The following is a 19,933-nucleotide window of genomic DNA, read 5'->3' as shown; positions in this document are numbered from 1 at the left end:
TGTCCTCATAAATTGTCCATTTTATCATTCAGTCAAGCGATCTGTGTTATTTTTTGTACTTGTCTCTTTCTGTCCTTCACGCTAATTCGTTTATACTCCAGCAGCATTTTGCTGTTAACACCCTAAAATCGAACTGTATTATTGATAGAGTACAGAAATTGTGATGACTTTTGTTTCCCATCTGATAAATATACAAAAATAAATAGATACAGAAATGAATAAATAAAACATTTTAAATTCAAATATTTCTTGTTTTACTTACAACTTTCTGTTATGTTTGTACAAGCAATTTCTCCATGTTTACATGAACTGTTTAATAGACAGAATACAATATTTTATATGCTTATACAGTGATACTTTGCGGTAAGAGTTTAATTCATTGCCATGTATTATTATTATTATTATTATTATTATTATTATCATTATATTATTATTATTATCATTATTATTATTATCATCATCATTATTATTATCATCATCATTATTATTATCATCATCATTATTATTATCATCATTATTATCATCATCATTATTATCATCATCATCATTATTATCATCATCATTATCATCATCATCATATCATCATCATCATTATTATCATTATTATTATCATCATCATCATTTTTATTATTATTATTATTATTATTATTATTGTTATTAATATTATCATCATCATTATTATTATCATCATTATTATTATCATCATCATTATTATTATCATCATCATTATTATTATCATCATCATTATTATCATCATTATTATTATCATCATTATTATTATCATCATCATCATCATCATCACTATTATTATTATCATTATTATTATCATCATCATCATTATTATTATTATTATTATCATTATTATTATCATCATCATCATCATTATTATTATCATTATTATTATCATCATTCTTCTTCTTATTATTATTATTATTAGGTGACTTTGCCTTTCATCCTTTCGGGGTTGATAAATTAAGTACCAGTTACGTACTGGGGTTGTCTTATGATTTACCCATTTTACAAATCAATTTTCTCCATTGAAATTAACTAAAATATAATCAATCCATTCCAGCCCCACAAAACTACTCAAAAATAATTTTCTGTGGGTTTTAAAATAAAAAAAAAGGTGTAGTTACAAGCAAAACGACAATTATAAAAAAAAGCGAATGCAAAAGAAACATGTGAACTGGTTTTATTAACTGAATTATCTTAAAGATGGGACAGTTTGTGTCCTTGTACTGTGGATTTTGGCTTGTACTTCAAGACAAAAATTCTCACTAGTCTCAGCTCATACAGGAAATTATTTGTACAATGGATCACTTGTACAGCGAGGTTTTACTGTATGTATATGTACATCTGAGTATTTCAGACATGGTCCATCCAATGCCTTCTAGGCAGTACGTTGTGCATACTAAGGCCAGCACCAAGGATCAGAAAATGATTCTTAAAGGTGACAGTCATTAAATAATTGAAGACACCCATCAGATTTGGATATGCTGAGGAAGGAGGTATAATGTGATGAGATGAACTTGCCATGTATTATTATTATTATTATTATTATATTATTATTATTATTATCGTTATTATTAGATTGACTTTGCCTCTCATCCTTTCGGGGTTGATAAATTAAGTACCAGTTACATACTGGGGTCGTTGCAATTGACTAGTCCCCTCCCCTCAAATTTCAGGCCTTGTGCCTTTGTTAGAGAGGATTATTATTATTATTATCATTATTATGGTCCGGTTCCAACCTGGGCTACAGCAACAAAATCTAACTGCCACAAATCTGATAGGTGGTGCTCTAGCATGGCCACAGTCTAATGACTGAAACAAACAAAAGAGAAAGATAGACACTAACCATTTCTGACAAATTGCATGTGATGTAGTTTCAAAATTTTCCAGTACAACAGTTCCAAATTTATCGTGGCAAAAACACTGTTCTTTCTTCACACACTTTCCATCCTGTTCAAGAGTGTTCTTGGGGCATCGACACCCAGGGACACAAGTATCTGATTCCTGACAGACACCCTTTCCAGCTTTGTAGTCGGCACAGTTAAGTGGACATTCATTTGCGCAGTCAGACCAAACTTTACCTCCAGTGCACACTATAAAAAGATAAAAGATAGACCATTTTAGTATAATAGATTTTATGTATAAACACAAATAATGGTGATGATGATGTTGAGGATGATGGTGGTGATGATGATGAAGACAATTACCGGGTCGCCTTACTAGCACTTGTGCTGGTGGCATGTGAAAAAAAAAAACATTCGAGCAAGGTTGTTGCTAGTGCCGCTGGACTGGTTCCTGTGCAGGTGGCACATAAAAAGCACCATTTGAGCGTGGCCATTGCCAGTACCACCTGACTGGCCCTCGTGCCGGTGACACGTAAAAGCACCCACTACATTCTCAGAGTGGTTGGCATTAGGAAGGGCATCCAGCTGTAGAAACTCTGCCAAATCAGATTGGAGTCTGGTTTGCCAGACCTCAGTCAAATCGTCCAACCCATGCTAGCATGGAAAGCGAACGTTAAATGATGATGATGATGATGATGATGATGATGATGATGATGATGATGATGATGATGATGATTGTGGTGATGATGGCAATGATGGTGATGGTGATGAAACTGAATCCCCCATTACTTTCAATGATGTGGATTTAGTCTTTCAATTAACTAACCTAATTACTTGCTAAATTGATCTAAAAATGGTTGAGTGAGTATTCCACAGTGATGTGTACACTTAATGTAATTCTCAGGTTGAACCAGAGTGACACAATAAGCAACAAGACTGGACCTTAAAAACTCAGACAATCCATCCTATGGATTTCAGGTAGTTTCCATCTGTGCCCATCCAACTTCACCCACAACGTCTGATGCTATAATGAAGGACACTTGCCAAGTCAGATCAAACAATGGCCCTCGCGATTCCAAAGCAAATTTCTCAACAACTTAGTCATACTCATGTTCAGTGCTGCCTTAAAGCAGGGGCAGAATGAGCAGTTACTCAGGAACCTCACAGATCTAAGGGCCCAGTCCTGACCTGTGTGAACTGCAGCTTGCCTTTAATAAATAAATACTATAGGGTCACCTTGTTTGAATGCCTGATACACGACTCTCCAAGATTGTTTAACAGGGAACTGGTGGGAAGCAAGTGTATGCAAGGTGGAGAGAAAAGGTGCTTCAAGGACACATGCAGAAGCCTTGCGAGTGGATTTGGTAGACAGAAACTGAAAGAAGTCCATCGTATTGTGTGTGTAAGAAAGAAGAAATTAAGATCTTTTGTTTTGATAGAAAACGTGATCCCTTCTCTGTTTCCGATTAACACTTACAGTTCACTTATATATGAAAAAAGCTGGAAGTTTTTCAAGAATCAGTCGATGGCTTTTTTTAAAAAAAGAAATGCTAGTATAACCTTAATACACAGTGTTATTTTAAAAAATGTATTACATGTAAACGGTGCCTGCATTGTTTAATATGGAAGGGTGATGAATATTGGAAAAAAAAAAAACTACTTGAAATCAAATGTATGGTGTACCCTTGGTGGCCAAATATAAAAAAAAACTATCCTTCAAGACAAATGGTTCTCATCAGAGATCTATATGACCCCTGAGGGTCAATATAATATTTTTAGGGGTCCATGCAACAAAATAGTAAACTTGGGATTCAAAGTATTTTAAGGGCCCCTGGAAAAATGTTGCTTTAGATGTATGTATTGGTATGTATTGCAAGAAACAGCTGGGTTTCTTTCTCTAATATTTTAAATAGTTTGACTTATGCAGATTAATGTGTGTAAAACAAAGAATTTTGAAAGAAGTTTCTATAAAGCTAGTTTTTAAACTTTGAATGGCTATGGAGGCCCACCAGAATAAAATAGTAATCAAAGGAGTTCCATAGATAAAAAATGGTTGAGAACCTCTGTTCTTGATTAAGGTTGAGGTGGATTTGAGAATTTAGAATTTACATCAAAGTGTAAAGAAGAAAGTGTACAGAGGATACACAAAGAAATATATCATTTTGCACATTATAAAATATTCAGTAATCAGTTTACAATGAATGTAGCAAAATCTGAAGAAAAAAAAAATTTATTATTAAGGAATGGAAATATTGTTAGGATGCATTGAAAACACAAGAAAATACCTTGTTCTTTGGAACACCTTTCCAATCCACATGCTTGAATTTGCACACCTAGTCCAATACATTCAGATATCACTTCAAGTTTATTTGGACATTTTCGAGTTCTTCTCTGGTATCCAACGTCACATGATGCTGAACAACTTTCCCAAGGTGCCCAAGACATCCATGAAGGCGATTCTTAAATTAGAAATATAAATCAATCACATAAAACCATTTAAGATAATTGAAATTTCTATTTTTAGTTTGCAAGGTTCTTAATGTGAATTTGAGTGTTGAAACAAATCTGTGTCTAGGGAGGGTCATTATGCTGATAGATATTAAAATAAACACATGCACTGGCTTAGTATCACTTCTTTATTTTTATTAACTAAATATTCAATTGTTTGTTTAATGTATTGATTGAGCAATCAAATGGTTATTAGTTTTCCCTGTCAAGGTAGTTTCATTGCTATTCTATACCATTGTGAAATCTGCTCTACCAACACAATTTCTCATATAAATGGCAACCTTCATATCCTACTCAATGTGGAAGTATGGTTAGAAGGCTTTAATGCTGTTTTATTTGCCTAGAGAAACCTTCTCATATAGACTTATGGTATTAAGAAGCACAGACATATCAATAACAGATGAAAAATTGTCCAGTATTAGTGGTGAACCTACTAGGTCACATGATTTCAGCATGCTTGTGTTTCTTCAGTTGCAGTCAGCTTCTAATAAAAATTTAACGGAAGAGGCATGAAATCATGTAAATAACTAAATGAAGTATGTGATAGATGGAACAGCATGAGAAACTGTGATTAATAAACCAGTGTGTAAAATTTGTTTCTGTTTAATTAAAATAATCTGTTGTATTCTTTTTTCTTTAAAACATGAGAAGTCGGTGTTTGTTAAATGCCAAAGAGCTGAGAATCTTTGCTCCAAAGATACCAAGAAATTATATCAGTTGGTAGGTCATAGTACAACTCTTTGATATTATATAAAATATAATGTTATTAAGGAATAAAGCATAAATGAAAGTAATGCTATGAGTGCTTCAACCATTTTGAGAGCAACCTACCAAAGACCTCCTTGCTCTTATGATACAAACTTCATACTTTAAAATGATCTCAGTTAAAATCTCCCATCAAAATTCCTTGTTAATAATATTTTCCAAAAACCATATTAATGACATAACTATTTTTTTCTAAATTCTTCATTATTTTAAGAATCATTTGAAACAAAAGACATGCTTTTCAACAGGTTTATGCTAACAAAATGGTAAAATGCTAATCTATAATATAAAATCTGTTCTGTCTGTCTGTGTGTGTGTCTTCTAGGATCTGAGCATCCTCCATCCGATTGCACTCAAATTTGATATGAAGATACCAACGATATCAGTGTATGTATAAGTCTTGAAAAAATTACAAAAATCGATTCCAGGTGAGAATGCGATTGATAAAGCCGTGGGAACGTGCATTTGCACACACAAGTACATCAGCTGTTGCAATCGATACTATGCATATGCAAGAAAATGCACGGCGGTCTCAAATTTAGGTTAAATCAATGTTTCTTAAAGGGGAGGCCTATGGGACGGTCAGACAAGTTGTTTTGTGAAAATTTGGTTTGAATGTTTGACAACTCAGCACCAATCCATTGGATGGGTGTGCTGGGGGGCGTTTTGCTTGTCATGACATAAAATGCAATTGTGATAACTGAAACAATTTCAAATTCATCCAAAAAGCTGAACAACAAACTACCTTCGCATGGAATGAAATTACAATCAGATGTCTCTTCTGTTGGTAAATTGCAATCATCTGTTCCCTTTTTCATTAGTCTCTTTCTTGATCTTATTCGATTTCCTACATCACAAGCCTTGCTGCATCCTGTCCACTCAGCCCATGATGAATAAGCACATCCTAAAAGTGATATTAGACAGAAAAAAAATTAAACATCAGCATTTGTAAAATTTCACAAGTTATCGAAATCAAACTCAATGACTGGCATCCATGCTAGCGGAGCGCTAAGAGTACCATACGAGTGAGATCGGGGCCAGAGCAACAAACCGGCCTCTGAACCGATGGCACGTTCAAAACACCATTTGAGCATAATCGTTACCTGCATCGCCTTACTAGCACTTGTGCTGGTGGCATGTGAAAAAACATTCGAGCGAGGTCATTGCCAGTGCTACTGAACTGGCTCCTGTGCAGGTAGCACATAAAAAGCACCATTTGAGCGTGGCCATTGCCAGTACCGCCTGACTGGCCCTCGTGCCGGTGGCATGTAAAAGCACCCACTACACTCTTGGAGTGGTTGGCATTAGTAAGGGCATCTAGCTGTAGAAACTCTGCCAGATCAAGATTGGAGTCTGGTGCAGCTATCTGGTTCACCTGACCTCAGTCAAATCGTCCAACCCATGGAAAGCAGAAGTTAAATGATGATGATGATCATCATCATCATATTTAATGAAAGAATCAATAATCACCTTTGCATACATTGTTGGTGCACTGCAGCATGCCGTCACTGCAGGTACTAAGAAAGAAAAACAAAAATGAATTCTATAAGTTTATCTATCGTACATATATTTCTAATATAAGATATCATTAAAAACAAAATTCAAGTGGCCAGCATATTAAAATACTTTTTAAGGTGAAAATGATAAACAATTATAAACAGATGCAGGAGTAGCTGTGTGGTAAATAGCTTGCTTCCCAACCACATGGTTCCGGGTTTAGTCCCACTGCGTGGCACCTTGGGCAAGTGTCTTCTACTATAGCCTCGGGCCGACCAAAGCCTTGTGAGTGGATTTGGTAGATGGAAACTGAAAGATGCCTGTTGTATATATGTATATATGTATGTGTGTGTATATGTTTGTCCTCCCAACATCACTTGACAACTGATGCTGGTGTGTTTATGTAACTTAGAGACCGATAGAATAAGTACTAGGCTCACAAAGAATACGTTGATTTGTTCGACTAAAGGCGGTGCTCCAGCATGGCCGCAGTCAGATGACTGGAACAAGTAAAAGAAGGGCAAAAGAGCAAACTTATATGCCAATATGCTGAGAAAAAAAGACTTTGAATCGTCAACCTGTTAGCTTGCTTTCCTTGATTCAACACGATGTGTATTTATAGTGATGTATATTGTATGTGGTGGTTGACGATTCAAAGTTTATTTCTCAGCATATTGGCGGCATAGAAATTTTTTCATTTGCCCTTATTCATAATTATCTTGCATATATTTTAGAAATCTCAAATTAGAATGCAAAGAAAACAAAGATCCATTAGTCAAGAAAATTGTCCCATACCAGTTATTGCAGGAAATGTGAACAGTGACCCCTTCTTCAACTTGATCAAATACATGTGCAACTTCTTCTTCACTTGAGGCACCAGTTCTACCATCCTTCTCAATCCACCCTATCACGTTTCCCGGTATGTAACCAAGTAGTTCTTCAATGTCACATAACTTGAGGACACACACTAGAAATTAAAAGTCAGAAAGATATTATATTTTGAAGTGGATTTGGTTTCTATGTCTAGCAGAGCAAATGACCTTGGAATAATACCCCCTTGTTGGTTTGTATAAAGAAAATTGTAGACAAAGAGCTGAGCAATAACAGTGTATTTACACGTAAACCAGAAGCCAGAAATATCTTTTTATGTGGAAGTATAACATAAGTTATTTTATTCATTCCCTGGTCTATACCCACGGCTATGCTGGTGGTACTTCATTCCACATTTTGGTACTTATTTCAGTGTGGTAAATCTCTACAAGCACTCTAATTAGTACAACATCACTTGCTATCTCTACAGCCTCTCCAATATCTCTCAATATCACTTGCTAACACTGCCATCTCTAAACATCTTCCCTCACACTCAATCCTGTCTGTACAGCTTATACAACCCTCAATATTCCCTGTGGGCAGGCTCTCACTTTCTCTCACTCTCTCTCCCTCTCTTTCTCATCCCTACTATCTCACTACTTCTCTCTCTAACAACTCTCTCTAACCTTCCTCTCTTTCTTTGCCCTCACCTTCCTCTCTTTCCTTGCCCTACTGAAGTGGCCAAGTATCTCCTTGATAATAAGGAGGCTATCCCACTCCCTCTATCATACTCTAATCTCTTGGTTCCATTCCCTCTCTCAGGTGAGAGGTCCTTGTCTTATGAGTTCACAGGTGCTGGTGTCACTTAAAAGCCACCTTGCTGGTGCCATATAAAGAGAACTTATGCTAGTGCCACATAAAAAGCACCCAATATACCCTGTAAAGTGGTTGGCATTAAGAAGGGCATCCAGCTGTAGAAACCTTGCCAAAACAGACAAGTGGAGGATGGAGCAGCTCTCCAACTGACCGGCTCCTGTCAAACCGTCCAACCCATGTGAGTGGGGAAAATGGAAACTAAATGATTTACAGACACAAAGGAACACCACAAAGGAACTGTTTTTTAGACCAGCAACAAAATAACACACACACACACACGTGCACACACACACACACGCACACACAGAGTGCGTAACTGGTACTTAATTTATCGACACCAAAAGGATAAAAAGGCAAAGTCGACCTCGGCAGAATTTGAACTCAGAACGTAACGGCAGACGAAATACCTATTTTTTTACTGCTCACAAGGGGCTACACACAGAGGGGACGAACAAGGACAGACAAATGGATTAAGTCGATTACATCGATCCCAGTGCGTAACTGGTACTTATTTAATCGACCCCGAAAGGATGAAAGGCAAAGTCGACCTCGGCGGAATTTGAACTCAGAACGAAGCAGCAGACGAAATACCGCTAAGCATTTCGCCCGGCGTGCTAACGTTTATGCCAGCTCGCCACCTTACATATAAAGCATTTACCATAATATGGATCTCTGGGATTGTAAATCTATAGAATTAGCAAGTAACAGATGCACAATAAAAGTATCCTCTTATGGTGTATCAAGTAATACAAATATTTCCTTATTGAATCTAGTTTTCTTGAAAAGTTTATGAATATTTACCAACCTGGTGGTTTAGTGGCGTATGATATTGTTGTCATAAATGGTGGTAGACCTGTGAGAATAGAGTGAGTTTACATTATTATCAGAAATTAATTTGGACAATTTAATAATAATAATAATGACGATTTCAAATTTTTGCCACAAGGGCAGCTTGTGGGTAGGGGATTAAGTCGATTACATAGACTCCGGTGCGTAACTGGTACTTATTTAATCGACTTCAAAAGGATGAAAGGCAAAATCGACCGCGGCGGAATTTGAACTCAGAACGTAGCGGCGACCAAAATACCGCTAAGCATTTCGTCCGGCGTGCTAACGATTCTACCAGCTTGCCGTTTTAAATTTAATAATAATAATGCTTGCTGTTTAAATTTGCGATCTATGTGTGCTTAGAACAATAAATTAATAGAAAAAAAAAACTTTTAACTAGAGAATGGGCATAGATCAAAGCATACAATTCTAATTAATAAATATTAAGTTGCAACCAGTTCAAATATGAGGCATATTCGAACGCGCAAGAAAACCATTGATTGTATTTAGTCTCGGAGAAACTGTCTTGATGCCAACAAATTGGTGTAAATACACCTAATCAGTTCACAGTGTTCCCTAACCAGACAGCTAGGTGCATGCATTTCGGAGTGCTTATCTCCTTGTAGTGATCCTATAACGGTGCGCGCGTGCACCGTCCATTTTCTATTTCGCGCGTGTGGTGTTGGTGCCTTCACCAAGAGAGAGGAAGGGCCCTCTCGCGCATGCGCGAAGCACCGGAAGAAGAACCCTATTGCCTACGTAGCAGTTAGCGAGGCAAGGGGGTCGTAGAACGTTTGACCACTAGCAGCAGTCAGCGGGGACTTGGGACGGCAGCGATTGAAGGCGACGGTCACGATATATTTTCTCTCCGTTCGAACTTGATTCTAGCAGCACCATACCAAAAGGCCTTTAACCAAATTCTTGCAGACCAACATCGTCTCCATTGTTCGACGCCATCTTTAACCCGTTCTGTTTTTAGCGGCTGAACATTGTAAATATTACAATCGATTAACTTTCAGCCTTGCGCGCCCAGAACCAAGGACATCAGATAACCACTTATTGTTACTGTTACCAAGAAAGAGAATAAAGTAGTATATATATCTTTTACGTCTGCGTCTTGTTGTTTCTGACTGGTAGAATTCTGGATTATTAAAGCAACGGCTAGTGATTGCTTTCTTGTACCCCGAAAGTACAAGAGTAGAGATGTTCACACACACTAAGTTCGTTACACTGGTAGACCCCCGACGTGATTCTGGTCTAAAACCAGAGATCACTTAACAACAAAGAAATCCAGTTTTTCTGCGAAGTCGGAACACGATTTAACTCTACGCATTCATCTTTCGATGATTTGTTTCCGGCCACCACAAACAGTTGTAGAAGGAGCCTCTTTCTTATTCTACAGCCATGATGACGAACGCCATCATATCAACGATGCCTTTTCTCCACCTTCGTCATCGCCATCGTCGTCTTTCTACTTCACGTCGTCGTTATCTTCGTCGCCATCATCACTAAGAACGATGTTGTCTCAAGTCCACTACAGTCGCCACCACCACCGTCGCCTTTCAACACCGTCGACCTCCACAAAATGTACATAGCAACTCGCGGAACTTTAGCGTGCACGCTGTATGTGCATATGCACACCAAGGATTTACAGCACCGTCTATCTACGAGATTCTTCTGTTCCAGTTAACCTGTCACAGCATTGAAGCCACAACCGTTACACGATATGTGTCCAATCGGCATCTGCATTTGTGATCTCAACATTCTGTTACAGAACGAACTGCTATTGTGCATCAGGCTATTAGAGACTGGTAAATTAACTCTTGTCTGGAATAGTCTTGAGAGACATTTTTTCTATGCGCTGTTTTTATATTTTGCTCGCATTCACCTTGTATGTATTTCTGCCGCACACACGTACACACACATAAATGCTCTCTCTCACATACATACGTCACACATGCTTTTCTCGCTTGTTTTTTTCCATGCTGAATTTGCCTTTTGTGGACACCCCTCATTTCTATAGACCCTAGGTCGGTCACGTATACATAGAGAGGGTTGTTTGTCCATTATAACGCGCCAGCATGTCATACTTTTGTTCCTGTACGAACGAGGCATATAATCGCTCAACCACTGGCATATTCTTGCTGTTTTTTGGTCTGGCAAGCTCTATTGCATTTCATGCGCCTTTGCTTCGCACGTCTTGCCTTGTTTTTTGCAACACGTTTGCAGTAGCTTAGTATTTTTCCCGACTCATAGGACGTCGGATGTTCACATGCGCTGCGCCATGTTTAGGCGTAATTATTTTTCCCTGTTAGACCACTGTTGGTCACGTAATTAACAGAAAATTATCTGTGTCGCGCATCACACCAGCATGTTTGCACTTTTGCCTTTTGTGTTACTAGCGATCTATCTGTCGATTCCATTTCCTCTCCTGCCGCAAATGATTTAACTGCTATTTCGCAGGACCAACCACATTTAGAGAAGTTGGATTTAATTTCGCCTAGGTTCATTAACTGTGAGTTTTGCTTTCCCTCCGCTCCTTTCAGCGGAAGGGTTTATACTTTGTGACGTATACACTTTCATGCATGCACTCCTGATTTTTGCTCATTGAGTATTTTTTCTCTTTTTCCTTTAGTAAATTTCTTGTGTATGTTATAAATTTTGCCATCTTATTATATTGTGTGCTATTTGGTTATCTGGTGTCCACCTTGAGTTTTAAAGTCACTACAAAGGATTTTGTGTCGTGCTACGCACTGGAGGGGAGCCTTGTAGTGATCCTATAACGGTGCGCGCGCGCGCACCGTCCATTTTCTATTTCGCGCGTGTGGTGTTGGTGCCTTCACCAAGAGAGAGGAAGGGCTCTCTCGCGCATGCGCGAAGCACCGGAAGAAGAACCCTATTGCCTACGTAGCAGTTAGCGAGGCAAGGGGGTCGTAGAACGTTTGACCACTAGCAGCAGTCAGCGGGGACTTGGGACGGCAGCGATTGAAGGCGACGGTCACGATATATTTTCTCTCCGTTCGAACTTGATTCTAGCAGCACCATACCAAAAGGCCTTTAACCAAATTGTTGCAGACCAACATCGTCTCCATTGTCCGACGCCATCTTTAACCCGTTCTGTTTTTAGCGGCTGAACATTGTAAATATTACAATCGATTAACTTTCAGCCTTGCGCGCCCAGAACCAAGGACATCAGATAACCACTTATTGTTACTGTTACCAAGAAAGAGAATAAAGTAGTATATATATCTTTTACGTCTGCGTCTTGTTGTTTCTGACTGGTAGAATTCTGGATTATTAAAGCAACGGCTAGTGATTGCTTTCTTGTACCCCGAAAGTACAAGAGTAGAGATGTTCACACATACTAAGTTCGTTACATCCTCTTCAGCAGCAGAGACTGCAAAGGCAGATACTGTGAACTGATATGAGAGAGAAAGAGAGAGTGTTCCTCTTATGGTATTCCTGTCATCGTTCAATGATTGGTTGTGCTATTCAGTGGCTCACTATAAACAAAGTATGGGGTGACAACACTAAGCAAGTATTTCATGACAAAAAATACAGGCAGTGGCTTTCTTCTAAGTTCGTATATGCCTGAAAGCATATTTGAACTGGTCGAAAGTTTGTATTTATACACATCACTGCTTAATGAAGGAGATACTATTATCATGCTTCAAGAACATAGCCTTCATTAGAAGTTGCTGCCATTCATGAATGATTGACTGAAAATTTCTATTAGCGAAGACAGCTCTTCCACGGCTTTCATATAATCTTTACTTCTATGATTTATATTTTTTTCTAATTATTTTTGCTTTGAGATAGGGAGTGATGACTGGTTGGTATTTTATATCATGAACTATTTTAAAAAAGTAGTTGCATTAAATGACAAGAAGATTGTGGTAGAAGCTGTCAATAAAAGATATTCTTAAATGAAAGCCACCATAAAATTCATAAAACAATTTTAAAAACATGAAAACGAATAGGTTTTTTAAAAAAGAATTAGCCACAGGCGTGGCTATGTGGTAAGCAGTTTACTTTCTAACCACATAGTTCTGGGTTCAGTCCCACTGCATAGCACCTTTTAGAAAGTAATGTCTGCTACAGCCTCAGGTTGACCAAAGCATATTAAAAACAACAATAGTGCTATCATTAATTATGCAGACACCATTTCTCTGCAGAATCTGTTAGCATCCGTTGCACAGCTTGGTGCACTTATAGCTTGATTTTCTTCGTTGTAATGTAACCAGCTTTGTGCAGTGGATGCAATGGGACGAGTCTCGATCTTGTTATTTTCAGTTGATAAAATTTTTGATAAACAATCTGAGCACATCAAATTGATGGCACCCTCTCCCTTAAAATGAAACAAAAAAGTAACTGATGACATTCAACAACTACCTGTTAAATTCATTGATATAAGGGGGAAAAATGACTACTATTTGTTTCTCAAACTTAAATGATGACGTCTGTAGTTTTAAGCATTCAATATTCATTTAATGCGATAAACAGCACATTACAAATTAAATATTAAAAAACAAACATTTAAGTATTTGATAGGGTAAAACAGAAGAACACAGCGTCAACAAGTGATTTCAATATATTTGTTAACACTTGCTTTCTCGTAGACAAAAGAGTTCTCATGTTCGGCTTGTTACTACGGAAACAGGTATGAACGTGCATGTGGCTTACGATTGACTTACGTTACCCCAAATTTTCAAAATTCCTGTTCGGCTTGTTACTATGGAAACAGGTATGAATGTATCTGTGGCTTACGATTGACTAAGGTCACCCCAAATTTTCAAACTTCATGTTCGGCTTGTTACTATGGAAACAGGTATGAATGTATCTGTGGCTTACGATTGGCTAACGTTATCCCAAATTTTCAAACTTTAATAGCTAATAACTATATATAGCGAAAGTGATTTTCATGGCATTGATTAGCCTATAAAAGTGTATAATTATACTGAATATGAAATCAATTCAAACATAAATTGAAATTGGTAGTCAAATGAAAAGAACCAACGAAACACTTAGTGGTGTTGATTGTGTATCAGTCGAGTTAAATATAAACCCACTCAACAAGGCAGCAGCGTTATTGTTATTACAGGCATATGACGTAGTGGTTAAGAGCGCAGGCTACCTACCCCCAGATTCCGAATTCAATTCCAGGCAGTGACCTGAATAACAATGATAATAATAACATCGAAAAATACCTTAGGAATGAGAACCCAGGTTCGAAATTTCCCCAAGACACCTGATGACGGCTGGAAGGTATATCAGCCGAAACTTTGTGTTAACAACAAACAGGATGAGGACAAAAATATCCGTCAAATGTAAATAATGTATAAGAAATAGTTGTTTTACTTATCAAACATACGATAAATGCATCACTCACTTGGGCCAGTTTTTGATATAGTTGGTACAATCACTGAAGTGGTTGGTGTCATTGGTCTTGAGATAGGCTCTGAAATTTAGAAAGTATAAGCAATCACCGAAGACAATAACAGGCTCATAGAGTTGTTTTTACTGTAAAATATAGAAACCAGCATATTTTATATATACGGCAATTCCTCGACTATCGCGGGTGTTACGTTCCACCCCCACCCTCGCGATAGGTGAAAATCCGCGAAGCAGAAACAGTACTGTACTGTTTATTTAAAAAAATTATTTTTATAATTTGTATTTGGGCGCAAGAGTGGCTGTGTGGTAAGTAGCTTGCTTACCAACCACATGATTCCGGGTTCAGTTCCACTGCGTGGCACCTTGGGCAAGTGTCTTCTACTATAGCCTAGTGAGTGGATTTGGTAGACGGAAACTGAAAGAATCCCGTCGTATATATGTATATGTATGTATATATATATGTGTGTGTGTCTGTGTGTGTTTTAAGGTGGTGAACTGGCAGAATTGTTAGCACGCCGGGTGAAATGCTTAGCGGTATTCTGCCGAGGTGACTTTGCCTTTCATTCTTTCGGGGTCAATAAATAAAGTACCAGTTTCGCACTGGGGTCGATGTAATCGACTTAATCCCTTTGTCTGTCCTTGTTTGTCCCCTCTATGTTTAGCCCCTTGTGGGCAGTAAAGAAATATATGTGTGTGTGTGTGTGTGTGTGTTAGTGTGTCTGTTTGTCCCTCCGACATCGCTTGACAACTGATGCTGATGTGTTTACGTTCTCGTAACTTAGCGGTTCGGCAAAAGAGACCGATAGAACAAGTACTAGGCTTACAAAGAATAAGTCCTGGGGTCGATTTGCTTGACTTAAGGCGGCACTCCAGCATGGCCGCAGTCAAATGACTGAAACAAGTAAAAAGGTATATATTTATTTTATTATAAATGCAAAACAATACCTATTTCTTTACTACCCACAAGGAGCTAAACACAGAGAGGACAAACAAGGACAGACAAACGGATTAAGTCGATTACATCGACCCCAGTGCGAAACTGGTACTTTATTTATCGACCCCGAAAGGATGAAAGGCAAAGTCGACCTCGGCGGAATTTGAACTCAGAACGTAACGACAGACGAAATACCGCTAAACATTTCGCCCGGCGCACTAACGTTTCTGCCAGCTCGCCGCCTTCAAAACAATACCACGGAGGAACCGACGTAAGCTGAAATAATAAGCAGCGATTGGTGAAACACGATGTGGCAAGGGATTACTGCATATACACAATTCTACTAATTTCAACGAGTTACTCATTTAAACTACTTACTTTTACAAAGTTTTGCTGATATAGACACCAACATGTCTTGTGTTCGATTAACGGGCTGAAGTATAATTGTCACCACTGTACGACCATTACCTTGTGGAATGTTAACTGATTTATCGGGTTTGGATGTCTAGTGGACGAAATGAAAATTATATTGAAAAGCATATTCTTGATATATATACACTGTTCTTCAACAATATTTAAAGCATTAAATTAAAATGAAATGTTAGAATAATCGAAATGCTATGATTAAAATGAAAATGTGAAGAGAGTAAGTCAATTATGGTTATTTGGACATCACAACTGAGTTGAAGAATTTACAATTATTAATAAGAGAATTAGTGAAAGAAGAATCGCCTACCTTGATTTGTTGTACTGAAGGAAGCGATATGTAAACGGTGTAGGATTTCACATTGTCGTGTTCCAAAAGGCGAATTGTAGCGCCAGCATCTAGGTTGGGGCCAATATTTAACGTGATAATCCTATTTTTATCCGAATTAGTTACCCATCCAACATTTGGTCTGATGTCGCCAGGATTGCCAACTAACGGATCGAGAGAGATGGCTGTATCTGGGATGAAAGCTTCATCATCCATCGCTTCTGATATCTCACACGACACTGTCAAATAGAACAATTTCCTATTTATTATGAAGTATGAAATTGACTGGTTATTTGTTCAGTTAATAACAAAACTTCATACTCACCTTTTCGATGTGTTGAATGGAGACGTTATACTGGGTCATACCATAAATAATGCAGTTTTTCAATTGCATGAACTAAAAGTCGGAGGGGGATGGGATAAACTACCTGTATCATGAACCAACAGCCCGACATGAGGTGCAAACGAGGACAGCGGAATCAAACTCCCTTATACACCAAATGGGCCAACAGCTGGGCCAAAGGCACATACAGGGGATCTAGTATTTTTCATTCGCAAAATATGCAATTTTTTGAAAAGGAAGTAAAAAATCGGAAAATCGGCTATAATAATGTAGCTTTCCAGTCTCATTGCTTTGAAGGCATGATGTTGTGGAGAGAAAAATTGGAGAAAAAAGTTACAGAGGTTTAAAAATCGAAAAAACTGTATTTTTAGTCAATAGCGAGACAGAAATTTTCTTCGTTTAGCGGAGCGGTGTGAACATTATAGTTGTATCCTGTGAAATTTATAGTTTAGTGTCTGACCTGTTCATTGAAGGTTTCTAATAAACAGAAATGCCTAATTTCTTTGTAGGTTTCTAAATAAACAGAAATACCTAATAAAACCAACATGTATCATCTTACTGTTTCTTTTCTCTTCAGTGATTCTATTTTTTAAAATTATTTTTGAAAATTTGTTATATCAATATATATGTCTGCATATGTTTATGCGTATTTCAGTATTATGTATACCAGTCATGTATTTGTGTACATCATTAATACGTAAGTGTGCGTGTGTGTGTGAGAGTATGTGTTTGTGTGTGTGAAAAGGACGCGTCTGTCTCCAAAACTCCAAAGTTTTGGATTTGCAAACTACGATTATAATAACACTGGTCAACAAAGAATTTGTCCCAAGGAAACGAATACCTGTATCTTATGTTTTTGTTTGCAGAATTCAAAAATAATGTCAAATTATCTGTATCACCCACAGTTTCTCTGTTCCACGATATCCCTCTCGGTTCCTGTTACGTGGGCTAAATTTCAGTTAAGCTGTTGAAATGTGAAGCTAACGGTTTAAGAAATTTTTATGAATAGAATTAACCTAATGAGATCATAAATCTAGCTGAGTCAATGAGTCCCCAAAATATATGAAATGAAAATTATGTAACAATAATTAGTTTTTCTATGTAACAGAAAAATTAAAACAAAATATGTGGGTGAAAAGAATCTCGTGGTGTGTAGAATCAAGTGGGAAAAATCAACATAGACAACAGCGGCACAGACAACAGTGAACCACAACACAGCGTGCGGCTGTCATGGTAACAAGCTGCTAATGTCACGCTGTCTGTTGATTGGCTAAAATTACCTAAATTTCCCTACTTTAATTCCAAATAACATCAGATTCTTTAATTTACGAGATAAAGTAATTGATTGATCGTGGAAGCACTCCGTCGGTTACGACGACGAGGGTTCCGGTTGATCCGAATCAACGGAACAGCCTGCTCGTGAAATTAACGTGTAAGTGGCTGAGCACTCCACAGACACGTGTACCCTTAACGTAGTTCTCGGGGATATTCAGCGTGACACAGAGAGTGACAAGGCCGGCCCTTTCAAATACAGGTACAACAGAAACAGGAAGTAAGAGTAAGAGAAAGTTGTGGTGAAAGAGTACAGCAGGGATCACCACCATCCCCTACCGGAGCCTCGTGGAGCTTTAGGTGTTTTCGCTCAATAAACACTCACAACGCCCGATCTGGGAATCGAAACCGCGATCCTATGACCGCGAGTCCGCTGCCCTAACCACTGGGCCATTGCGCCTCCACATATTGATCGTAATCCGAATTCAGAGCTGCATCGGTAGAACAAAATTGAAAGCAATGTGAGCAAAATTAAGTGGGGCTCATTTTATGAATGAGAAAAACTAGATCCCATACAGGAGGGGTGATGTGAAACACCCCAGACTGAGGAAATCAGAAAGACCACGGTGGTGCTCCAGCATGACTGCAGCTGAATGGCTAAAACAAGTAAAAGAATATATATACATATACACACACATATACATATATGTATGTAAATATGTTTATACACACACACACATATATGTATATACATATATTTATATACACATATGTATATACATATATATTTATACACACACACACATATATATATATACATATATGTATACACACTCACATATATACTTATGTATATATACACACACACATATATATATATACGTATATATATATATATATGTATATATGTATATACATGTATATATATGTATATATACATATATATATATGTAATATATATATATATGTATATATATGTATATATATATATATGTATATATATATATATGTATATAATATATATATATATGTATATATATATATATGTATATATACATATATGTATATATATATATGTATATATGTATATGTATATATATATATATATATATATATATATGAGAAAAAAGCAACAAGAATGGATTAGTTTTTTTAGTACAATTGTTTCATACAAAGACAAGCTTTATTAAAAGCTGCAAATATTGCAGCAAATACAAGTGTCCCGTACTCATCAGCTAAAACACATATGAGTTCTCCAAGCATCCCAGTGGGTGAGGCTACACTCATGAAGTATCGGAGATAGTTCTATAAAAAGCAAATTTAGGTTGTAAGCGGACTTCCAAAGAAGATAGATCTATCTTGCTTTTACTAGTAAAACAAAACTTTAATATTTCTTTAAATAGATAACTGCGAGCTCTTACACTATGGTTATTTCTTTCTTTCTAACTGCACCTGATTTTGAACATAAAGAAATAAATAGTATTTGTACGTTGCTTAAAAAAGTTTAATTGAATATATAGTTAATTTTAATTTAATCTAATTTTAATCTAATTTAGGTAACACAACTTAAATCAAATAAGTTACTAATACTTCATAATTCTATTATAAAGTTAAATAAGTAATGCTAATCCCTTAAAAGTAGTATAAGAAATTTCAATATGATAAGCAATTCTCTCACACCTTGTAAATGACCTCTAGGTACAGTCTGTCATTGTATAAACAGTAACAATAATATAAACAGTAACAATAATAAATAAATTAATTAAATGACCTCCTTCTAGTATTGCACTTATTTCTCTTAATGTATTTTCCTCTAATGTTAGCCTTTGACCCCTCTGTCCCTTCCCTTGTTCTCTTTAGATTCTTATATCTGCTTTAGCTCCGTGGGATTGGCAATTAGTAGCTGTATACTGGTCAAAAATAATGTTCTCCTTTATAACTCTTAGATTCCTGCAAATTCTAAGCCAGACTGTCTGTCTCCACAGAAAAAGACTTTTCTGTGTAGGTGGGTACCTCTCAGTTATCCCAGTATGCTCTATGTGGGCGGTTTTTTCTATTTTTTTCTTCTTCTTCTTTTTCTTTTCTTTGCTCCACAA

At 37.1% G+C, this 19,933-nt stretch overlaps 1 protein-coding gene across 1 annotated transcript in view; it reads right to left on the bottom strand.

The window, feature by feature from the left end:
• LOC118762183 (mucin-2-like) overlaps positions 1-19,933 on the bottom strand; it is a 64,689-nt gene that overhangs the window by 28,276 nt on the left and 16,480 nt on the right. Inside the window, exons 8-17 of the mRNA XM_036500683.1 lie at positions 16,205-16,461; positions 15,847-15,973; positions 14,530-14,598; positions 9,118-9,165; positions 7,422-7,593; positions 6,600-6,646; positions 5,875-6,033; positions 4,142-4,315; positions 1,859-2,105; positions 263-309 (exon numbers count right to left, since the gene is read on the bottom strand). Coding sequence (XP_036356576.1) covers positions 263-309; positions 1,859-2,105; positions 4,142-4,315; positions 5,875-6,033; positions 6,600-6,646; positions 7,422-7,593; positions 9,118-9,165; positions 14,530-14,598; positions 15,847-15,973; positions 16,205-16,461 — 1,347 coding nt within the window. The remainder of the gene's footprint in view (positions 1-262; positions 310-1,858; positions 2,106-4,141; positions 4,316-5,874; positions 6,034-6,599; positions 6,647-7,421; positions 7,594-9,117; positions 9,166-14,529; positions 14,599-15,846; positions 15,974-16,204; positions 16,462-19,933) is intronic.

Source organism: Octopus sinensis, linkage group LG2, assembly GCF_006345805.1.
Source record: "Octopus sinensis linkage group LG2, ASM634580v1, whole genome shotgun sequence".
NCBI classification, from domain to species: domain Eukaryota; kingdom Metazoa; phylum Mollusca; class Cephalopoda; order Octopoda; family Octopodidae; genus Octopus; species Octopus sinensis.
The sequence above is the reverse complement of the archived record's forward strand: the minus strand, read 5'-3'. Positions and strand labels throughout refer to the sequence as shown.